A 20746-nucleotide genomic window follows, 5' to 3' on the forward strand; every position below is an offset into this window, starting at 1 on the left:
ATCTGTTCTAATTGAGTTTCTAGTTCAATCTGAGCTAAAATATGCTCATACCTTCTGCTTTTCCCTGCAGATCAGGGAGGGACCCCAACTGTTATGTTTGGCAGGGAAGCTAAATTGACTGTGAGCGAGTCTGTTAGCTCCTCCCATCGTTCCTCACATCTCCTCACCAACATTTCAAACTCGGGGGCGACTTAAGGTTCGGAGTCCTCCTTCTGCGCAATGGCACAAAAGTCTCTAACCCTCCAATCTAAAGACTTGACATGCTATGATTTAAATTCTATGACTTGGTCTCTGGTTCTTGGTTCCCCAAGCTGTCTCGTTGCGGCACTGATGTCACTAAGTAACTGACGCTTTCGTTGACGGGCTTCCCTGTCATTCTGTAGCCCTAACACTTCCTGGTGAACCTTCTCTCTACCGACCTCTGAGGAAAGTTGTGATTGTACTACTGGTCCACTCACCGGAGACCGCGCTACGGTGGCCCCACTCTCCGTGACAGATCCACATCTCCCCACCAAAGAGCGGCGGACCAGCGCCTGTACACTCCCCAGCCCACCCGAGACCCACAGACAGTCCTCAAGGGAAGCGGCCCTCATAGTTATTTCAGCAATTTAGTAAATAGATTAATGTACGGTAATCAACAAATTAATCCTTCACTACTAAAGGCTACACAATTTTAATTCACTGTAAAGCTTGATAACATACACAAACAAATAAGTAGCACACTGACCAGAGGCAGGAAATAGTCCTTGCACCACTGCCCGTGCAAGAAGCGTCGCACTCGCACCCTTTGTCCACGTGGTTCAGTTTCAAAATGGCGTCGCACGCTTCGTCTTGTTATCGGAAGAATAACACAGTTTCTTTCTCTCCTCAGCCAGTTCGATTGTCGACGGATTGTTGGTCTGGTTACCGTTCCCCAGCCGCTTCAGACAGTATAACCAAAGAAACCATATAAACTAAAAGCAACTTAACAAAAAATCATGTTAACATTTTTAGACGAAGTAAATGTGCCTCTCAGAGAATAGCCACAATACTTCTTGTGTTGTCCAGAAAACCCAAAATTTAAAGTCCTGTTTTACTTGAATAATTACTTTAAATCTCGTTTTGTACAGTTCCAGAATATCTTCTACTCAAGCAATAATTTTCAAAGAAACAAATGTATAGCTTCACAACAATCACTCTCCACTTACATGTTTGCAAAACATTAGTTCCAATTCACTGATTTCATTTTGTTTATAGTGCAAACCAATGCATTTACAGTCAAAGAAAATTGACAGCATATTCAATACCTTTTAAGTTTTTAACACAGAAAAAAGCGAGAAAGATTGTAAAGTCCATATTCTGCTATGTCTTTCAAGGATAACAAACGTGGCTACATGAACATATAATTATAATAAACAACATCAAAAAAGTTATTTCAACACATGACATTGGTATAGGATTTAGGATCAGCGTAGTCCTGCAAGTATTTCTAGTTTAAATTCTCCTCAGAGTTAAACTAAACTCTGCAAAGAATGACAACTTTGTCTTCATCCGATAGCAAATCCCACAGCATTAATGGGCACGTCTTCATATAAGTTTGCTTCCTTCATTATGTTTTCATACACCGGTTGGTAATTCTGCAAGAGATAAACTCGCATCATTTTCATAACGCAGACAGTCATTCTTTCTCATGATGTATATTTTCACTATGTTTGCTTCAAACCTGTTTTGAATTTCCTATTCTTTTACTTATCCTGTACAAGCTTATGTGTCAAATTCACTTTTTAATTATAATTACGAGAGTTTTACCTATTTTATTTTTACAAAAACTGCAAATTAATCTAACAATAATTATTTAATTGTAACCTGGAATACAGAAACTGTAATAGAAGAGGCATTCAAAAGTTGATTAAAATCAAACAATACAAGATGTGCCAAAATTGTTTTTATTCAAACTGTCTCATACTTGTTCCAAGCATCGGTGTATGATAAGATGAGGTTCGCATTATACTAAGTCATCGGCACTAACAAGAGTAGGGTAGCCAGTTCCATTTTTCAGCCGCCTTTACTTTAGCAATTTAGCCTACCCATTTGTTACACCATGGGTAGAAGTGAGCGGTGTTTTTCAACAACCAGCTGAAGTTGTGAGTCGAACCAGGATTGCATGATTGGAAAGCGAGTGCAAAAATATCCGCTGCGTCATTGCTACAGCAGTGATATACACACACAAATACAATAACATAACTTTTCTCGATTGAAGACTTTTTGCTCTCACTCAGTTTTAAAAGGTTCAATTTGTATATCTATAATTATTAGGAGTTGTATTATTTGTGGTAGAGCATCCATAATAATTCAAAAAAGTATAGGAATGGGGACAAAACCTTGAATAAAATCTTAATTTTTGTTTGAAATGCTCGCATACTTTACCGTTAAGGTTTGCTGATGTCCTAACTTTCCAGAGAGCAAAAACTGTCATTTTTGCATTGATTCAACGTATTAAGGTGGCAAATTCATGTGAAAATGATAGATTTTGTTGTTTGGGTTGCTTTTGCATTTCCATTATCCTCCTTATCCTGGTTTAGTCTTCACACTCTTAGAAACAACAAACAAACAAACAAACCATCGCTGAATTTAGTTTTTCGTTCAACGGTACAAATAAGTGTTGCCTGGCCGTGATTTCACATCAAACATGGCTTATTGTTATCAGGATGGTAGAAACTGCTTGTGTTATGTTCTATTTTTAACCAATACTTTATCGACAAAAACTTTTTACATTCGTCAAGTAAAATGTCACAGGAACTTGAACTACTTGTATTGTTTTTGGTTTGTTTTTTAGTCAGAGCGCTAATTCATTATTGAATACCCTCATCAAGTCAGGTGTATAGTTGATCGTTAACCACTGAGCGATTTTTGGTTTTCTACAGTGTAACAAGCCTAACCACAGTGTTATATCCACAGTGATAGTGATGGAGACTAGAAATCTGTCAAAAATTTAGAGCTTTGAACAACGGCATCGATAGTTGCTGACACAAATTTATGTGTAGTTTCGGGAGAAAGTTTGCTTTGTTGTACCAAAAACAAGAAAAGATTTTTATAAATATTTTCAGATTCCTGATGAGGGCTTAAGTTAAGCCGAAAACGTTTGTTTGTTAAAACTATCTTTAAATATGGAAAAATAGATTGTTATAATGCTCAACCCTGTTGTATTGTTGTGTCTCCTCTTCCTTGCAAATGGAGTTAGTCATAAGCCTACATATTCCTCAAGACTTCCCAAGTCATAAGCTTGTGATGAAATACTGAACTAATACGAATCCTGGATTTTACTCAGAAATAGCAACAAAAATGTCAACAACAAGTGTTGGGCTGGAAAAGCTGCTCAAGTAGAATTTTTTTTTTAAATTTCGGAAGAGTTTAGTTAGGTTAAATAATTGATTGGCATTCGATTATAGCAAAAATTGACAGCAATACACACCATGTTTCGTCCATGATATGCGGCATGTCAGTATCGTACATCTATAGTAACTCATACCACAAATATGTTTCTCGGCAGCCGATTTGGATTGGATGGTCTGAATGGCTAGCGTGGAAGCTATACCGTTATGGTTAGCGAATCGCAACTGCTCGCTGTTCTAGTGAGTGCTCAGCCTTGTGCTGATAGCCGGGAAGAACGCCCCTTTCTTCACAATCATACCACAAAGTTATCGATCGCTGCTTTTGCTAGTCAACTTTTTGCTATGTATTTATAGTCTTGATATCTCTTGTAAACAGACAAAATCTGACCACTATAACTTTATAAGCTTAATTCTGACTTTTCAAGTTGGCTACAAAGAATTTTGAAATAATCTGAAGGAAAGTTTTGATGCTGGGCCAATCAAACATATTAGGCTAATGAAATGAAATTTTGCCAGGAAAGGTTGTTATTGTCACTAAGTATTAGCTAATTCAATCAAATGTTTTGCTATGACTTTTACTAAAAATTATAAATTAGTTTCTCTGTTTCAAAATTGTGTTGCAATAACTTGCATTAATCACCTCAATTACGCCAACAAGAGAATCCAACTCTTTTCGCAACTCTTCAAAAGTCGGACGATAAGATGAGATTATGTGCCAGCAGCGTTGCATTATGTTGTAACTGGAAAAAGTAATAACTTTTTAATGACTTTTTAGTGTCTTACAATGAAGCCAGGTGATACAAATAAAAGCAAGAAAAGTAAGTCAGGGAAATTTGTATCTTATGCAGAAGAACGGACAACTTGATCCCAAAAACTTACAATTGAGGTGGGCAATGCTTGGGCTGAGGCAATCTGTAGTTTTCCTTTTGAACTTTGTTTTGTAATTCCCTTCCACTTAACTTCTTGTACGGGGTGTAACCAAATGCCACAATTTCCCACATGACCACTCCAAACGACCAGACATCACTTGCACTGGTGTATAATTGATCGAAGTAGGCTTCGGGTGACATCCAGCGACTTGGGAGTTTTGCGCTCTGGAGACGTGTCACAAAAATTGCATTTACCTTTTGTCTGATATCACATCCTAAATGCGTTTTATGACATAAAGTTACATGAAAGCTGTTTAGTTTAATACATTTCGATTCAAATTTTAGTTCGACTTAAATTGAATATAACTTCTTTTTAGCATTTCTAACAGAAAAAAAATTCCCAGACATTAAAATTGGACTAAAAATTAAAGGCAACTTTCGTTGCGTTTTGTGATTAGAAAAATCATTTAAAACTACTTGTAGTTGTAAGGAAACCTTTAACAACAAAACAAAAATATATGAAAAATAATATAATTATACAGTCATGAAAGTGTGGGAAATAATATAGGGCTATTAAGCAAAATGCATAAATTTAGTTAAAAATTTAGCATATATTCTCTTCATTGAAATAGATCTGGTTATACTTAATTTTTGCACAATCTTTAAAAAAAAAAAAAAATTGCTGAAATCATATTATAAGTTCTTTCAAAACTTTGCCTAAGTATATGCATTAGACTATAAGGATAAACTTTGTTTGTTCAATAATTCCTTGTGGGTTCGTAAAAATCGACACTTAACCGCTGTTAGCACAAATTATTTTTAAATTTGAAGCAAAGATAAAATTCAATAATTAGCTACTTTCATATTCAGTTTGACATAAACTCCGTCGGTCTCAGTGACTTGACGGGAAAGCCCAAAGTCAGATATTTTGCAGCGAAGTTCCTCCGTCAGCAATACGTTTCTACAAGCAAGATCGCGATGGACCAGATTCATGCTGGATATGAATTCCATTCCCTAACAAGAAATAATTTGATGTTACAATAATGTAGTATAATTAATTGTATTTTTTGGATATGCAGTAGAGTCGGCTTCACATATCGCCAAGTAACCTAATTTAATATTACATAGATATGTTTGCTACAAAGTCTTCTGACGTTTTAGCAATCTTTGTTGCTTTCGATGCAGCAAAAGAACATGATTTATCAAAGTACTATAAAACAAAACTATCTACATTACACTTGTTATTGTTATCTTACACTTGTTACACATCTTACACTTACACTACACACGTTACACATCTTACACTTACACTTGTTATCTACATTACATTACACTACATTACACTATTACACTTGTTAAAATAAGATGTAATCTAACAAAAAACTAACCGATGCAATATCTCGTGAAAATTCGGTCATTGCTCTAGTTCCAAGTGGATTGATTGGTTCATATTCTTTAGAAGCAGATGGTCGATTTTTAACCAAGAACTGATGTAGATCTCCATTGGCGACAAGTTCTGTCAACGCTATGCTTCTGTCTAAAGAAGAAAACACAAAACGTGTTCAAAGAAAAAACAATTGAAACAATGTGGCGATGATAATCTTATTTAAATGTATAATTGAACAATATTTTAATGTTCAATCATGGTACAGTACCGCATATTGATCTGCTAGCTATGCAACTTGCTTCTTTGCCCGACACATATAAAACTGCATATAGCCTTAGCCTATACTGTATTTTAAACATTTTATGGAATAAATAACACTAACATGAAGCAAGTTGTCGTTATGTCAAGTAATATTTGAGACACAGTACAGTTTCAGAACCATTTTCTTAAAAGATAAATTTAAAAAAAAGAAAAATTAAATTTAACTAACAATAGTTTTGGTCTAATCAAAGTTTATACTTGGTGATTTATAATTTGATTAAGCACCAAAATAAAAAAGTAAATAATAGTAATCTTTGTGTCCACTTCTGCTCAGGAACTATTTTGGCGTTTGCTTTTTCATCACCACTTTAAGAGCATTAGTAATTTTTCTATCATAAGTGAGCTTTGTAAAACAATATTTTTTTCTTTTTATGTTGATTTCAATGTGCTTCTCAATTTTGAAAAATAGATCACTTGTCAGACCTTTTTTTTAAAATCCATAAATCTTTTATAGTGTCCACTTGTATGTCGCTTCGTTTTAAAAATTAAATTGATTTGTTTATAGTTGGGTTGTCGTACAGATACTTTTGACGCGATAAAAATAGTTCAATTTCAAAGTGAAGTAACAAAAAAATAATTGTAGCTTTTGTTGCAACCTATCGTGGTCATACATTTTACATTTTAATTCTCAAGTTCTTTAGATTTGATTCTTTGGGATAACGTTGAATCAATGTTGATTCAAGTCTCATTGAGTACAAGAATCTACGGCTGAGGTTTTGACATTGCTTCAAGGTCATTTTAAAAAGTAATATCTTTGTCTCATACAAAATTAACATCATCTCTTGAAGATTTCATTTGGTGGTCAATTAGGTTTTTAATACTTTTGTATTCATAGTGATTAATTGATTGAATTTTGATCCTCGGACTGATAAAACGTCTTGCAGAGCTTAATCCTGGCAGTTTTGCATACTTGTAGAGGCTTTGAATCGCAGACGAAGGCTCCCGGTCACCGAGATTGACAAAGTGAAGTTTCCGATTGTTTGAAGTCTTATTCTTGGGAAATTATTCCATCCATTAGTAGATGCTGCTTAGTGGAGAGCAGTCATCAACGTGCGTTGCTCAAGCGCAGATACCGAGAATCGAACCAGCGCGGCTTGATCTTAAAGCTTCTTTGTTTCAGAAGTCATACGCTAACTGAGCTATCGGGGCGGACAGTATGATGTATTATCAATGTATTATAGTGTGTAGTATTAGCAACATGAACCGGGTATGCCAATGCAGGTAGATGTTCTTTACAGATATTTTTTTGGAAACATTTAATCTTTTACTGCTTTTGCCCAGATAGCACCAATCATTTTTTCAGTTTCACCTAATTTTTTCTTGTTGTTGTATTTAAAACTTTTGGTGTCCACTGAGTTGACAGTTTAACTCAATGCTTGTTTTTTAATAACTTTCTCTCCAATTAAAAATCATCCAAAATAAACAACCACTGAACGATATCTGATGATAATAACTGTATTTAACTTGTCTTTCACCCTTACAACGTGTCAGCGCAAGCCACTGGAATTTTAATGACAGATTGATGATGATATCACCACTCTTTCTGTGAAGATAAACGTGAATCCCATACTTGAGTCCAAGCATCGTAAAAAGAGAATATAAGGTTCGCATTATACTAAGCCTTCGGCACTAATGAAAATATGGTGTCCAGTTCCTTTTTCTTGGCCGCCTTTCCATCAGCAACAACGCCCGCGCAATGATTACACGATGGGTGGAGGTGAGCAGTAGGGTAATTTAAGTAAATTAAGTAAGAACCCAATTTTTTTTACAGATGATAGTACTTCTGCCAAATATTGAAAAAACAACATCGTTCATATTGTCCCTCTAAAAGGTCAAAGGTCATAGACATCTAAATGTAACCGTTTCCAGCTCTCGGTTAAAATTTTCCAAAATTTTAAAACCTTGCTAAGACCCTATTTTTGATTGGTTTCGGGTGAAATTTAGTAGAAATGTTGTTTACAGGATTCTCTATGAAAATTCAGTGTAAAATTTTACTGGGGTTATGGGTAACCAGGATATTAAAAGGACCTCTTTTTTGCTTTTTGTCATTTCGACCCATGTTTCACATTAAATATTTTCCAATCCCTTTAATATTTTGTACTGAAATTTTCTTAGTGCATAGGGAATCCTGTAAACAACATTTTTACCAAATGTCAGCCAAAATCAATCAAAAATAGGGTCTTGGCAAAGTTTTAAAAGTTTGGAAAATTTTAGCCGAGAGCTGGAAACTGCCACATTTGGATGTCTTTGACCTTTGGCCTTTTATAGTGACAATGTGAACGGTGTTGTGTTTTCAATACTTGTCAGCAGTACTATCGCCTGTAAAAAAAATTGCGTTCTTACCTAAATCACTTAAGCAGTAATAGGACCTCAAACATGGGCAAAAATAAAAAAAATTGTGGCCCCTTGGTAGACCCGCCAAACTAAATGCTTTATAACTCTCGTGTTTCTCAATAAATTTCACTCAAATTTTGCAGGTGTTCATCATATAGGATAGTGAAAAGTTGTGTAAAGTTTAAGAAAAATTGAAGAGGTTGAATTTCTTGATTGTGTGAATTGACACGGAATGGCCCAATGGTAAATTTTCAAGTGGCTGGTGGCAGATCAAGCTCTCGTCAGATTACATTCTAATTTTTTGCACAATTAGTTTTAGTAGTAATTGGCAAGTTTTCCAACCCCAAGCTAATAAAAATTTTATAAAAAGTTTTTTTCACTCCACCCTAGTGAGCAGTGTTTGTCAACAAGCAACATAAACCGGGAGTTGAACCAGAATTGCATGATTGGAAAGCGAGCGCCTTACCCGCTACGCCATCCTACTGCTGTGAAGGTAAAAGTATTTTTATCTTTCCCTCACAAAACCTCATATTATTTATATCATTTATGCATTGATAAGTCTAGCTCAAAAGTGTTGAACGCACGCAACATTCAACAAATTCTTGATTGTGTAAATTCTTTCTTTATTGGCCTACTAAGGGACATTATAGCCTAATTGTGCATTCTTACTGACCTTTGTCTCGGCTGATTCCATAAAGTTGAATGACAAATGGATTTTGTCCTAACATATGCATGAGTTCCAATTCCATTTCAAATTCTTGGTGCTGATGGACAGTGAGTTCAGTTCCTGAAATACATATCGTCGATTTAAAAATGTTTAATTATGGTGTTTAGCAGCAAATAAGACCAGAAGTCACCAATGAAAAGATGGTTTTTTAAGTTCTTTCTCTTTGGTTGGTTTTGTCCTACATGGTTGTTACTATCCAGACAGCTACTTACATGGTCTAGCTTTTTACCAGATTGGTTACAGATCTGACCATACTGTACATTTACCAGATTTGCATCAGATAAAGTGGTTGAGTGGGTAGATAGTTTGTTTTTATGCATTCCGACAATGCCAAAAATGAGTTGAATTAATCTTGTTAATTTATTTCAGCTTGAAATTGCTCACAAAGAAAAGCATTTTTTCACATCACATTTTTCTTCATCTTTTTGTTCGAGACCAAAAGGTCCACATACACATTTGCTTTCACCGATCACGTAACTATACTATCTTGAAAATTGTATCGATTAGAAGATTTGGACGCTGATCCCTGCTCTGCGTCGAGATGAATAGTCGTAGTCGTTTGCATGCTGGTCTTGCTTTGGAAATTAAAAAAAGTGAAACTTCCGTAGAAACTTTCTTTGAATCTTTACTGATGAAACGAAGCAAGGCAAGCACATTATAACACAAATACCAATTGTTAAACAATAATGTAGATACAAACAGCACAATATGCCCAGTTACAGTACTTAAGATCGGTACTTAATTGGTACAGTACTTAATCTCCATTCAGCTTCCCCTTCTTTGTTATCATTGTTCCATAGACAATCAATGATTACTTTTAATTATTTTTTTCTAGAAAAAAGCACATCCTAGCATACAGACTTGCCTTTTATTATTTTAGCAGCAGCTTCCACAGAATTGAAAGTCTTATATGAAATTCTTGCTCGCCAAACTTCACTAAAATGACCTTCGCCTAGTTTGTTCAGCATTGTAATGTTTTCAATGGGAATTTCCAAAGGTTTTTGTGATTTGTCTGAAAAAATTCGTGGCTTTAAACATGACCAAACTAACATTTGCTTGGGCTTATAAATACATAAATCATCACTAGATTGCCTTTTTCAATTTTCCATAATAACAAATGTAACTCACTAACCTGATTGATGGTCAGAAACGTGATAACGCAGTCCTGCAGACGACTTTTGCAAAACTGTCCTTCTAAGCAAAAGTAAATCAGACAGTAAGTTTGTTTAGAATGTTTTGTTAATTTATGTTGTTTAATTGCTGACTATACCAAGTAAAGTAGCTTTATGAAACGCTCTGCAAGTGTATTCTTTTACCGCACTGTAATAAAAACACTTTAAAATTATTAGAATTAGTGCCTGTACGATTAGGTATCAATTTTTTTTTTACAAGGAGTGATATTAGTAGTAACATAATGGAGACTGGAGAGTTCGATAAGAGAATATGAATTTTAGTATCTAAAACTTGTGTTTGGAACAAAAAAAATTGTTTCTAAGATATGTTGTGTAAAAGATGTAAAATGGTCACAAATGCAATGACTGACTTGATTTTGGTATTTATTGCAAAGTTAAGAAGTTTGATTTGATTCCCAAATCAACTTCAGTCTATCATTTACGCAGGTTAAATGTATTTACTCAACGGCGATACTACTTGGAATTGTTTTAACACAACCTATCCTAGAAAAGCTGTATGTAAGACAAATTTGACTTGCAGCTGTGTACAGAGATAGCGACAACTAACGTAAGCTATGTTGATCTTACCGTTTTAAAAATACAGCCAGTAGAATGATGGCTAGAACTGCAAAAGCAGGACCAGCAATCCATGCGTTGATTCCTGAAATATTAAACAAAAGTTTGATATCATCACAAATAGGAACATGTTCTGTACAATGGCAGTCATTTTTATTAAACAAAAAGTTTGTGATCAACGGAATGGAAGGACTTTGTCACGATTTCTTTCTATCTCTTACCAGGAAAAAGACTTCGAAAGATTCAATGACGTAGTTTAATGGGTTGTAACCGAAAAGCAGTCAGTTAAATTCACGGATAGTTCTATTGGTGAGATGATATATAAAAACGCTTGAAGGACTCCAACGAATGGTTCACCACTTCCAACAATTAATCAAAGTAACAGTAAACGGCAATAGATTCCAATGCTTGCGACTGTTGATCAAGTTTAACGTAATCCACTCGCAGCTTCTCATACGATTCTAATTTCAATCAGAAATTATATTAGCATCAACTTGCTTTACTCGTATGCAATACTTCAACTTTTGATCAACAATAATCTTTGCTTCTATTACCAACTGCTACTATTACAGCAATGATCTCTCCTAACCGACTCATCATAATAATCAACTCATCATAATACAACTCCCATAATAATCATTACGCAAATTACACCACTATTTATAAAAGGTTTGTTCGGTCTAGTAACTTCGAGAAGGTTACGTAATGTTGCATCACACGAACTCATCGTTCGGTCACGTTGCATTGAGCGGCATAAACAAGCAAGTTTAAAAGAAGACTCTAGAACTGCACGTAGCAATCGAATGACCTAGAATACACGTTACATAATACAGATTTCGTAATCAGAGGTTACTTCAGGATAATGACCGATGATAACCTATAGCATAAGAATTTTACAATCAAAACAGCACGCTCGATCGAGATACAAGCGGCCCGTCGTAAGACCTCGCACATTGATTGTGACAGACTTGGAACCCATTTTTTGTCAGGTTATCTAGTTTACTGAGCCCTGTTATTCCGTTGGGAGGGGAGTACACGGGACAGCCAGAAATGATGCGGTTGGGTATTTGCTCCAGCGCACCACACTGACAGACATCACACATCTAATAATTTCGAATGATCATATCCGCTTTACTGACATACTTTTTGTTTTGATAAGTTTAGCAATCAAAATGTTGTTGTTATTCAACTTTGTGTTTACCTGTTTCGTTTGCATTCTGCTGGCTTACAAAATATGTAGCATCACTAGATGCAAAGAGTATTTTTCCATCTAGAGTTGGAGTTGAAGAAATAACATACATCCTAAAGAAATATTTGAAATTATTAGGAAGTGCATTACTAGATAACAAATCATGTTCAGACAACGTCGTAATAAAGTGATTGAAGGAGGCAAATATCTTTGTTTCAACATTTCTTTCAAGAGAACATTTATTATAAATACTTTCCTCACAAAATCATTCCGTTACAACATTGGAACTTGAAAATTCAGTAGCAACGCTTTTGAACGTTGTCAATCTAAAGCTTGTTTGTATAAAAATGCATACAATGTTGAAACTATGATGAAACAAGACTTTTGTTGAAACTATTTTGAGTCTAATAAATTTATTTTTATTGTTTGAAGTCAATGTTCTAATTAAACCTAATACAGTAGAGTAGAATATAAGATCTGGCATATGTGACCATAAACTTTAAAGATAAAGTTGTTACATGTAAAACACAAGTATTATTTATGAACAGTCTGACAAGAAATGGGTAATTTTTTTCCTACATCATGCAAGTTATCCAGCATATCTTACGCATAATTTTTATTTAGCACAACAGGAAAGTTTCTTGCTTCGTATGTCCTTCCAGCAAGTTCACTGCGTTTTTGACGTACAGTTGATGTGGTTGTTGACTCTCCGTTAATGTCACAGCTAGTTATACGGTCATTTCCCAAAGAAAATAGGATGCCTTGCTTTTCCAAGCTGATGCAAAAATAAGAAAGAAAGATTATATTTTTCTGCAAATATTAAAGTGCCACTTTGTTTTTTTACAGTAGCTGAAGATTCAAACTGATATCTAGTACAAAAAAAAATGATTCAATTCACAGTTTTTGTCATGACCAGGCGAGTTCATATGTTCAAAATATAATCTTACTGTGTTACAGCAAACGCCAGATAAGGAATTCCATTATTTGCTTCTGATGCATTAGTAGACTCCAAATCAGCAAGAAGTGATTGCGAAAGAATTTCTGGTTTGTTGTTAGACAAGGAAGAGTCAGCAAATTGCACAACCAGGAAGTAACAACTGTGAGAAAATGTAAAGATAGTAAAAGTAAGTAGGTGTAAAATTGATTCATGGTTGACAATAAGGTGCATAACCAGGAAAAGGCAACTGGATTCAAAAAATTGTATCAAAAAGAATAATCTTGAATAAATATAAAACAAGTTTAAATAAAATAACAAGTGATATGGAAACGAAAAGTACTTAGGTCACATTTGAATAAAATAAATTTAGAAAACATTAAGTATCTGATCCATGAAGACTCTGAACACATCGCTAAGATATCTGTAACTAAAACTGGTACCTAAGCCTCCAAAGACACTTTTCTGATGTAGATATATTACCAGGGTACTTAAAGTTTATAGTATATTTGCTTACAAAGCTTTGCATTTATTTTTTTAAATGTGATTGATAACTTTTCGTTTTCACATATTCTAATACAAAATGATTTAAACTTCATTCTGTTTGTGTCACATTTTCGCATTTGCTTGGTCATTGTCTATGATATTGATGCTATCGAACATGATATTGGCTTAAAACTTGTAAGTAATATGAAATCTTGAACTACACTTTTAAATTATCAGTTTGACATTGAAAAGCAATGGTCTTTACTGTACATCTGTATTTTAGTGCAACATGAAAAAAGCTCTGCCGTGATATTGGTAAACCTAATATCCGCCATTTTGCCAAAAATGACTTTTTTGCATTTTTCTACGTTTAAAGCCTGCATGCATCTAGCGACAAAAATGTGTGCCCCCATGTAGTATGGTTTTCGAGATAGCCTAATTGGTCTGTAAAACCTAATATATTCTAATCAGTGCAAGAATAATTTTCTGAAACCTAACATATTCATCTACTCCAATCACATAACAGCATATCGTCACGGGACAGGCAATATTTCAGCAGCATTGCAGCATCTTACATCTTACATCTCTTGAGTTGCATGAAGCGGATTTAACAGCGTTCTATATAGTAGATTGGGCTAATTTCTTAAACTTTTTTTAACAAGTACACCTTAAAACAAAAATTGGTTTGCGTGGACCCCCTTTGTGGCCTAGTCAGAGAAACTCTTTTGATCAGCATGAATTGGAAATAACGCAATAAAGATAAAATGAATTACTATCAAAATTTATGTTTTATTGAATTTAAGAAAAAGCCAATGCAGATTGTTTTTCAATATCTTCGATTTAATTTTATTAATGTGAAGGTTGCTGCTGTTTGTTTTCAACAAGAACATGAAATTGTGACTTTGTCTTTGATAGGGCAACATGTATGTCATTCTTTGCATCCCACCGGTTTCGACTCTTTGTTTTGATAGTTACCAAGGATGAAAAAATCCTGACTCACATAAATATGTAGTCACAAAAAGGATTAAAGCAGCCATGGCTCTCTTTACCAAAAATGGATATGCTTGCGTCAATGAACTCCAAAAATAGCCAATTCTTTTTGAATTGAAGGACATTGATTCCATTGCCCTTAGTTCAATGAACTCATCTTTTGCAAGGTCCTCATCACTGATAGATTCCAGTTCAGCGAGGAAAAGGTAATGTATCTATGCTGTATTTTTAATATACTCTGCGGCTAAACAATAACCTCTGAAAGAGTTTTGCAATGCTTCCAAATGTCTGCACATGTCTGTGTGCAGAGAAGATGGTAGAGCATTACAAACTGCAGTTCCATTTTCAAGCATCAATTTTTCTAACGTTTAGAAATTAAAATAGTTAACAGCTATTAGTCTCCAATCTCCTTTTCCACAGAGATAACTTGTCTTGAAAAGCTTTAAGTTTTTCAGAAGCGTCCATAGTTGTAAAGGCAGGGCCTTGAATAGAATGATTTACCTTATTCATATGAGTAAAAACATCCCCCGAGTAAGCTAACCTTTGAATAAACTCTTCACTGTTAAACTGCTTTGAGAGTTCAATGCTTTTGTCTCTTAGAAAAAAAGAAACTTCCATTCGAAGTTCAAATAAGCACTTCAAAACTTGTTCCCTTGACAGCCAGCGAACTTCTGTATGATAGAGGAGAACTTCATGTTTCGCTCCCATTTCTTGACATAACTATTTGAATATTCGATGGTTCAAAGCACGAGCTCTGATAAAACTAACGATTTTCACACTACCAGACAAAATTTCTTTTAAATTTGTTGGGAGAATTTTTGATGCTAATGCATGGCGATGTAATAAGCAATGAATAACGATAACCTGAGGAAAATCATCAGCTTTGTTTGAACTTAATCTCTTTTCTTTTGAAAAATTTATTCCATTTTTGATATTATACACTTAGATTTCCATTGGGCCTTCATGGACCCCCTGAAACTAGTCTGTGGACACCTTGGGGGTCCGCGGACTCCAGTTTAAGAACCCCTGGGCTAAAAGGTTGTTAAGCACTAAGTAAGCTTAATTATGTAGGCAAGCATAAAAATGTCCGTCCGAACACACTAGCTTTTCTTTCATTAAATGCCGTATCATTTACGTCTCGCCGATCAGTTTGATTTTTCGTAGCCTACTATGATGTACTGATGGCTTATTTGACTTTACGGTACCCTAAATAACTTAGCTTGCACACGATTATTAAGAATTTAAAGCAAAGGCCAGGGAGTACGCTACTCAGTGTGTTTGGTCATTTATAATCAACTGTACCAGATGCTGTGTTGCCAATGTAGTACAGCAGCCTATGAAGGCATGGTTATCATGTAAGCTAAAAGCAACTGATTTTAAATCGGCGATAGCCTTTAGCTTAGCAGGCTCATGTGATATCAGCAAAGTTATCTACAGATTACAGTGACGAAATGATACACAGTTCTGGGATAAATCCAGAGGCTTATCGGTACTTTAGGTTTGATTTAGGCTTACAAAGCCAACATAGTGTGGTCAAAGCCAACATTTAGCTTATATTAGGTTTTATCATACAAAAGCATAACATTTAATAAGCCAATAAGGCGGTTAAAGTCAACATCCAGAGTATATATTAGGTTTTGTCATACAAACTTAATAGATTTTTTATAACTAGTTATCTGGCAAAACCAAATATACGCCATGTTTTAATAAATAAACAAAAACGTGGCTCAAATTTCATTCTTAAAAATTTGTTTGGTTGTCCGTTCCAGCCTTACAAAAGTCTACTTCGAGCGTTTTACCTTGGTAATTTTACAGCTTTAAACACAAAAAGTTGTTTATCTAGAAAAACTTGAAAATGGCAGATATTAGGTTCTGCCAAATCACGGCAGAGCTGTACAAATTTATGCAATTTTATAAAACTATAAGTCGTTCATTTTTGTACCTTACTGGGCCATTGAGTTCATCAGCAAATCTTATTGAAACGATGTAACCATTGGTTGATGATTCGTCCAGAGATATTGACGGTATTGATGAGGGACCTGAACAAAACACAGGACAAAAACTTATTGGCATATTGTATAGCAGAGAGCATGGAAAATTGTCATAAAACTACGTACTTGTTTCAATATCATTAAACCCTCACTTGAAATTGGTGCAATGCATTCTCCAATCGCTTTGGCCGCTATTCCATTCCCGGCACATGATTGGCAAAAAACTTCAATGACGTGACGTCGATTTGGCAAAGCATGAAATGAAACGAATCGATTGTGTGACGTCATATTTAGTTGAAAGTTTTCTTTTGTCAGCGACCTGGCAATTGATTCGTAGCTACCATTCCTTGTAATGTTGGGGAACTTCATGATTTTGACCTGTTGGTAAACAGAGTTTGTTGAAAAACGTGTATAGTGTACAATAAAAGTAATAAGATCAGTGACTGTAACATAGCTTTGAGTAGTTGTGTAAATGAGCAATCAATATTCTGACATTTTACTTTGTTATTTGATTGAGACATGCAATTCACTAGCATTGTAAACATTGAATGTTTTATGAAATCATCACTTAAACCTGCAATAGACTTTAACAACGTAGAATGTTGTAAACATCTACAGGCAGACTTTACTAACCAGCATGTTTTTATATTTGACATAAATTTATCTTCCGTTTTATTTTTAATGATGACTCTTTTGTCATTCTTTAATTTCTAATCAAATAGTAATTTGAAACAAATTAACTCAACTGATCCTTAAATACCAGTGGTAATAATAGTTGATTGCAAATACAGCTGGAAATAAGTTCCTGAAAATACAGCTGGAAATAAGTTCCATGTGCATACGTGATATTGTTTTTTAAACAAAATTTTGCAAGATTGTTAGGATATTATGAGAGTGATTGAAAACTTTGCTAACAAAAAAATGCTATTGGAATGATTTTAGAGATAAATTCATTATGGCGTAATACTGCATGCCTATTTAGACAGTACAGAAGAAAAGTAATGCATAATAACAGAACCATTTATAAGAAAGTAAGAATTGTTGAAACCAGAACTTGTTGTTTCCACTGAGAATAATTAAAAACTATGTTAAATTGAGACAAGCAGTAACCACTACGTTCATTATAACACAAGTAACGTCAGCAAATAATATTACTTGTTTTACAGGCAAACGTCTGTACAAAAATATTGCGCCATTATTGGCTTTCCAAGCTTCGTCAGTACTAGTGAAAGTTGAAGGTTAGTCAAAATCATTTGCTATGTCATCGATATTATTACGACGTACCCAATAACTGATAAATCTTTATATGCAAGGTCTTGATTAGTTTTTTTTTTTTTCATGTTTATTTATTTATAATAGATAAATACAAATGTTTACTCTTACAACAAAATGTTCAATTGTATGTTCCTTGTCTTGTGGCCACGTCCACGTCACTATGCAGGTATTGTTGCTGGGTTGTTGCAACGTCGCATTGTTCAATGGTCCAGGTGTGACGTAGCCTGTCACTTGGGTGGAAGTTGAAGATATTGGTTTCGAACAATATGCGAGATCAACGTTTATCTGAAAAAGCAAGCGATACGTTTAGTAGTTCATAACAAAATTTTATAACAAAGATCATCGATGATGACAGTTTACAGCTGATGTTTAAAAAAATAGAAAAAAAGTCAGAACAATATTTCAAGGAACTCACGTGTAATATCAGTTGTTAGTGGCAAACAAGTTACAGAATGCCAGTGAAAGCAAATCTGTGTATAATGCAGCTTTGGAGCTTATTATTATGAAAACACAAATAGTGATTTGTGATAACTTTGTGTTTTCAACAAATTTTTCGCACAAGAATAAATCACGCGCATAATTTTAGAATGATCAATTAGGTTTTTACTTCATTCAAATTTAACTGGTTTATATTACAAAATTATTTTGATATTTTGCCTAACCAGCCTGAAAAATTGATCTTATTCACATTGATTCAACGTCTGCAGAATGTAAACAAAACCAATTTCGGTAGCTGGGTATGATGAATGTATTGCAAAATACCGTTAAAATAAAGTACCTCCAATTGGTATTTTTCCCGAGGTTTTAATCCATAAAATGAATATGAATATTTATCTGCTTTATTTTTCTCGTCATTCAGATCGTAATGGATAACTTCAATTGTGTCTTTCCCAGTGAGAGTGAGAGTGTGGTTTGTTTGTGTCATGTATAGAGAAGGACGCCAGGTAACGTGTAATTCACTTTTGTTATCACTATCACAAAGAGGCGATGTGATATCCACAACAGTCGGAATTTCTCTTCCTGACAAAAAAAAAAAATTAATGAAAAAAGTAACACAACTGTAAAACGTTTAAGATTTAGACTGGATCGATCTATTGTTCAGTCTAGTTGGTCAAATCTTAGCATTATTTGTTGACATTCATATGCGATACACGCCTATTGAAGTAATTTTTTACGATTTTACCTGGTTTTTGACAAATATAATAAGCTTTAAAATTGCCGCTTCCTTCTGAACAAGTTTGTGTTTTCCACTTGTTACTCTCAGACATGTAGGTGCAAGGAAAGTTTGTGTTTGGTTCTCCTTCATCCCAATTAGAGTAAGTTATTATTTGTTGGTCAGGCCAAAGTCTAACGCCGTCTTCGTTTAGTCGTAATCCAATCCATGCATCTAAACAACCATGTTAGATAAATATAAATGAAATAAACTATTAGTTGTCCTTATTAAAAAGTGTAATGTGCAGAATAACTTAATATATGGTAGAAGAAAACACTACGTTTTGGATGAAACGGAGCAAAAGCAATGTCTTCTAAGTACAACTTACAAAGATGAGTTTGTCAAAACTTGGTTTAACTTTAAATAAATATTCTCCTCATTTTTCATCAACGGTTTCAGCTAATGTGGTAGGCTACATTTTATAAACTCGTATCTATCTACATCTGGGAGTAATTTGCAGTAAAATCAACACATTCTGTTTTGTACAGAACACTACCAAGATAAAATTTGCATTACAAATTTCAAAAATTTTGTTAAAATATCCACTCTAGACCACATTGCAAAAACAACCTTTAGGCAACAACTACTCATGACAACATTAATAAGTTAAAAGTTGCGAATGTAGGCAGAAACAAAATACATCTCAGTCCACAATAATTATCATGAAGAATAAAATATAACGAACTAATACAGTTTAAGCAACATAAACATTTACCAGTTGATTCCCATGTTGATTGATTTGCGCGTTTGTTGACATTTTGTCCCAAAAATCTTTGTGTTGCTTCCTCATGAATATGAACAAGAGTTGAATCTAAGCTCCTACAGGCTTCAGTTGCATCATCAGCGGAAAGTGTCTCAGTAGATGAAAACACAAAATACTTTTCTTCGAATGGTTCGTATGAAGCTGAATGAAACGTACAATACTTTAATACAGTATTTTACAGTTTTGTATGAAGTAACGATGTAGTCTGTGGTATGATCTACATTTGTGACCTTCAGTTTGCATTCATATTTAACCCGTTTTGCAGACATAAATAACAAATCTACAGCATATTACAAATTTCAAACTATTTTTTCGTAAACCAAAGCTTTTATTAGACTTGTCATAAACAGTACGTTTATAATAAGCTTCAACAATTTAATTTAAATTTAAAAGTTTAAAATTATGGAAGTATAAAAAGAATTCTCTGGTATGTTTTTACAATGAATATGATTTTCGTCTCAGGTTGTACATAGTATAATATGTAATTTATGGATGATTGTCAGTGGAATTACGTGCAGTCGACATCATTATTTTGCATTTTGTGGTATAAGTTTCCTGTCATTCAATAACTTTAATTAAGTTGACTCAGAAATAGCTATAAAGTGTCTCATAAAAATCAATTAGAGTAACATGAATAATGTAGTCAGGTAGGCCTACCAGATAACCTACTCAAGTTGCTCCATGAAAAACTAAGGTAAACGTATTTCAAATAAATTTTATAAAATCAAATTCACTCAAAACATTTAAGAATACATTATTTATACGTTTATACACCATTATTAAAATCAGTAATATTGTAAACTGGCGATTAAGGCAGTTTAGATTAAGTGAATGATTGGCTGTACCTTGGATCCTTAAAAATTTGTTAAGGTTGTTAGGACGCACAGTAATTAGTGAATAAAATGGCTAAAAGAAAAAAATTTAAAATTATTGTGCAAACTCTTCATTTAGGCTAATTTCTAGAAATTTAGAATTCTGCAATATCGCATGTTTGGTATTTTTTCAAAGGGCAAGGAATAAAATAGAAATGCTAAAAATCATCGCTTTAAGTTATTAAACAAAACTCACGATAATTTAATTTGAAAGAATGCATCGTCGTTCCTTTTGACATGTCATTGATTGCCAAGCATGATATTTCACTCATTCCC

At 34.2% G+C, this 20746-nt stretch overlaps 1 protein-coding gene across 1 annotated transcript; it reads right to left on the reverse strand.

Annotated features, from left to right (window-relative positions):
* Positions 1–1346: 1346 nt before the first annotated feature.
* LOC145770793 (uncharacterized) lies at positions 1347–19588 on the reverse strand. Its single transcript, XM_082582515.1, has 18 exons — positions 19551–19588; positions 18806–19009; positions 18401–18642; positions 17731–17907; positions 16500–16725; positions 16299–16395; positions 12894–13043; positions 12554–12721; positions 11959–12059; positions 10770–10842; positions 10142–10203; positions 9875–10021; positions 8952–9069; positions 5629–5773; positions 5099–5254; positions 4251–4465; positions 4012–4111; positions 1347–1616 (listed from the first exon to the last, which is right to left on the reverse strand). Exons 2-18 carry the CDS (start codon positions 18888–18890, stop codon positions 1527–1529), a joined length of 2352 nt encoding a protein of 783 aa, XP_082438641.1. The 5' UTR covers positions 18891–19009; positions 19551–19588; the 3' UTR covers positions 1347–1526.
* Between the last annotated feature and the right edge of the window lie 1158 nt (positions 19589–20746).

Source organism: Aplidium turbinatum, chromosome 5 (genome assembly GCF_918807975.1).
Source record: "Aplidium turbinatum chromosome 5, kaAplTurb1.1, whole genome shotgun sequence".
Lineage (NCBI taxonomy): Eukaryota > Metazoa > Chordata > Ascidiacea > Aplousobranchia > Polyclinidae > Aplidium > Aplidium turbinatum.

Bases quoted from the DNA above. Each gene is read 5' to 3' on its own strand.
- LOC145770793 (XM_082582515.1), bottom strand. From the start codon at position 18,890: ATGTCTGAGAGTAACAAGTGGAAAACACAAACTTGTTCAGAAGGAAGC. The intron at 10,843-11,958 runs GTAAACACAAAG...TTAATATTTCAG, and splicing joins GCAGAATGCAAACGAAACAG to GAATCAACGCATGGATTGCT. The intron at 9,070-9,874 runs GCAAGTCTGTAT...TATGTATTTCAG, and splicing joins TGCTGCTAAAATAATAAAAG to GAACTGAACTCACTGTCCAT.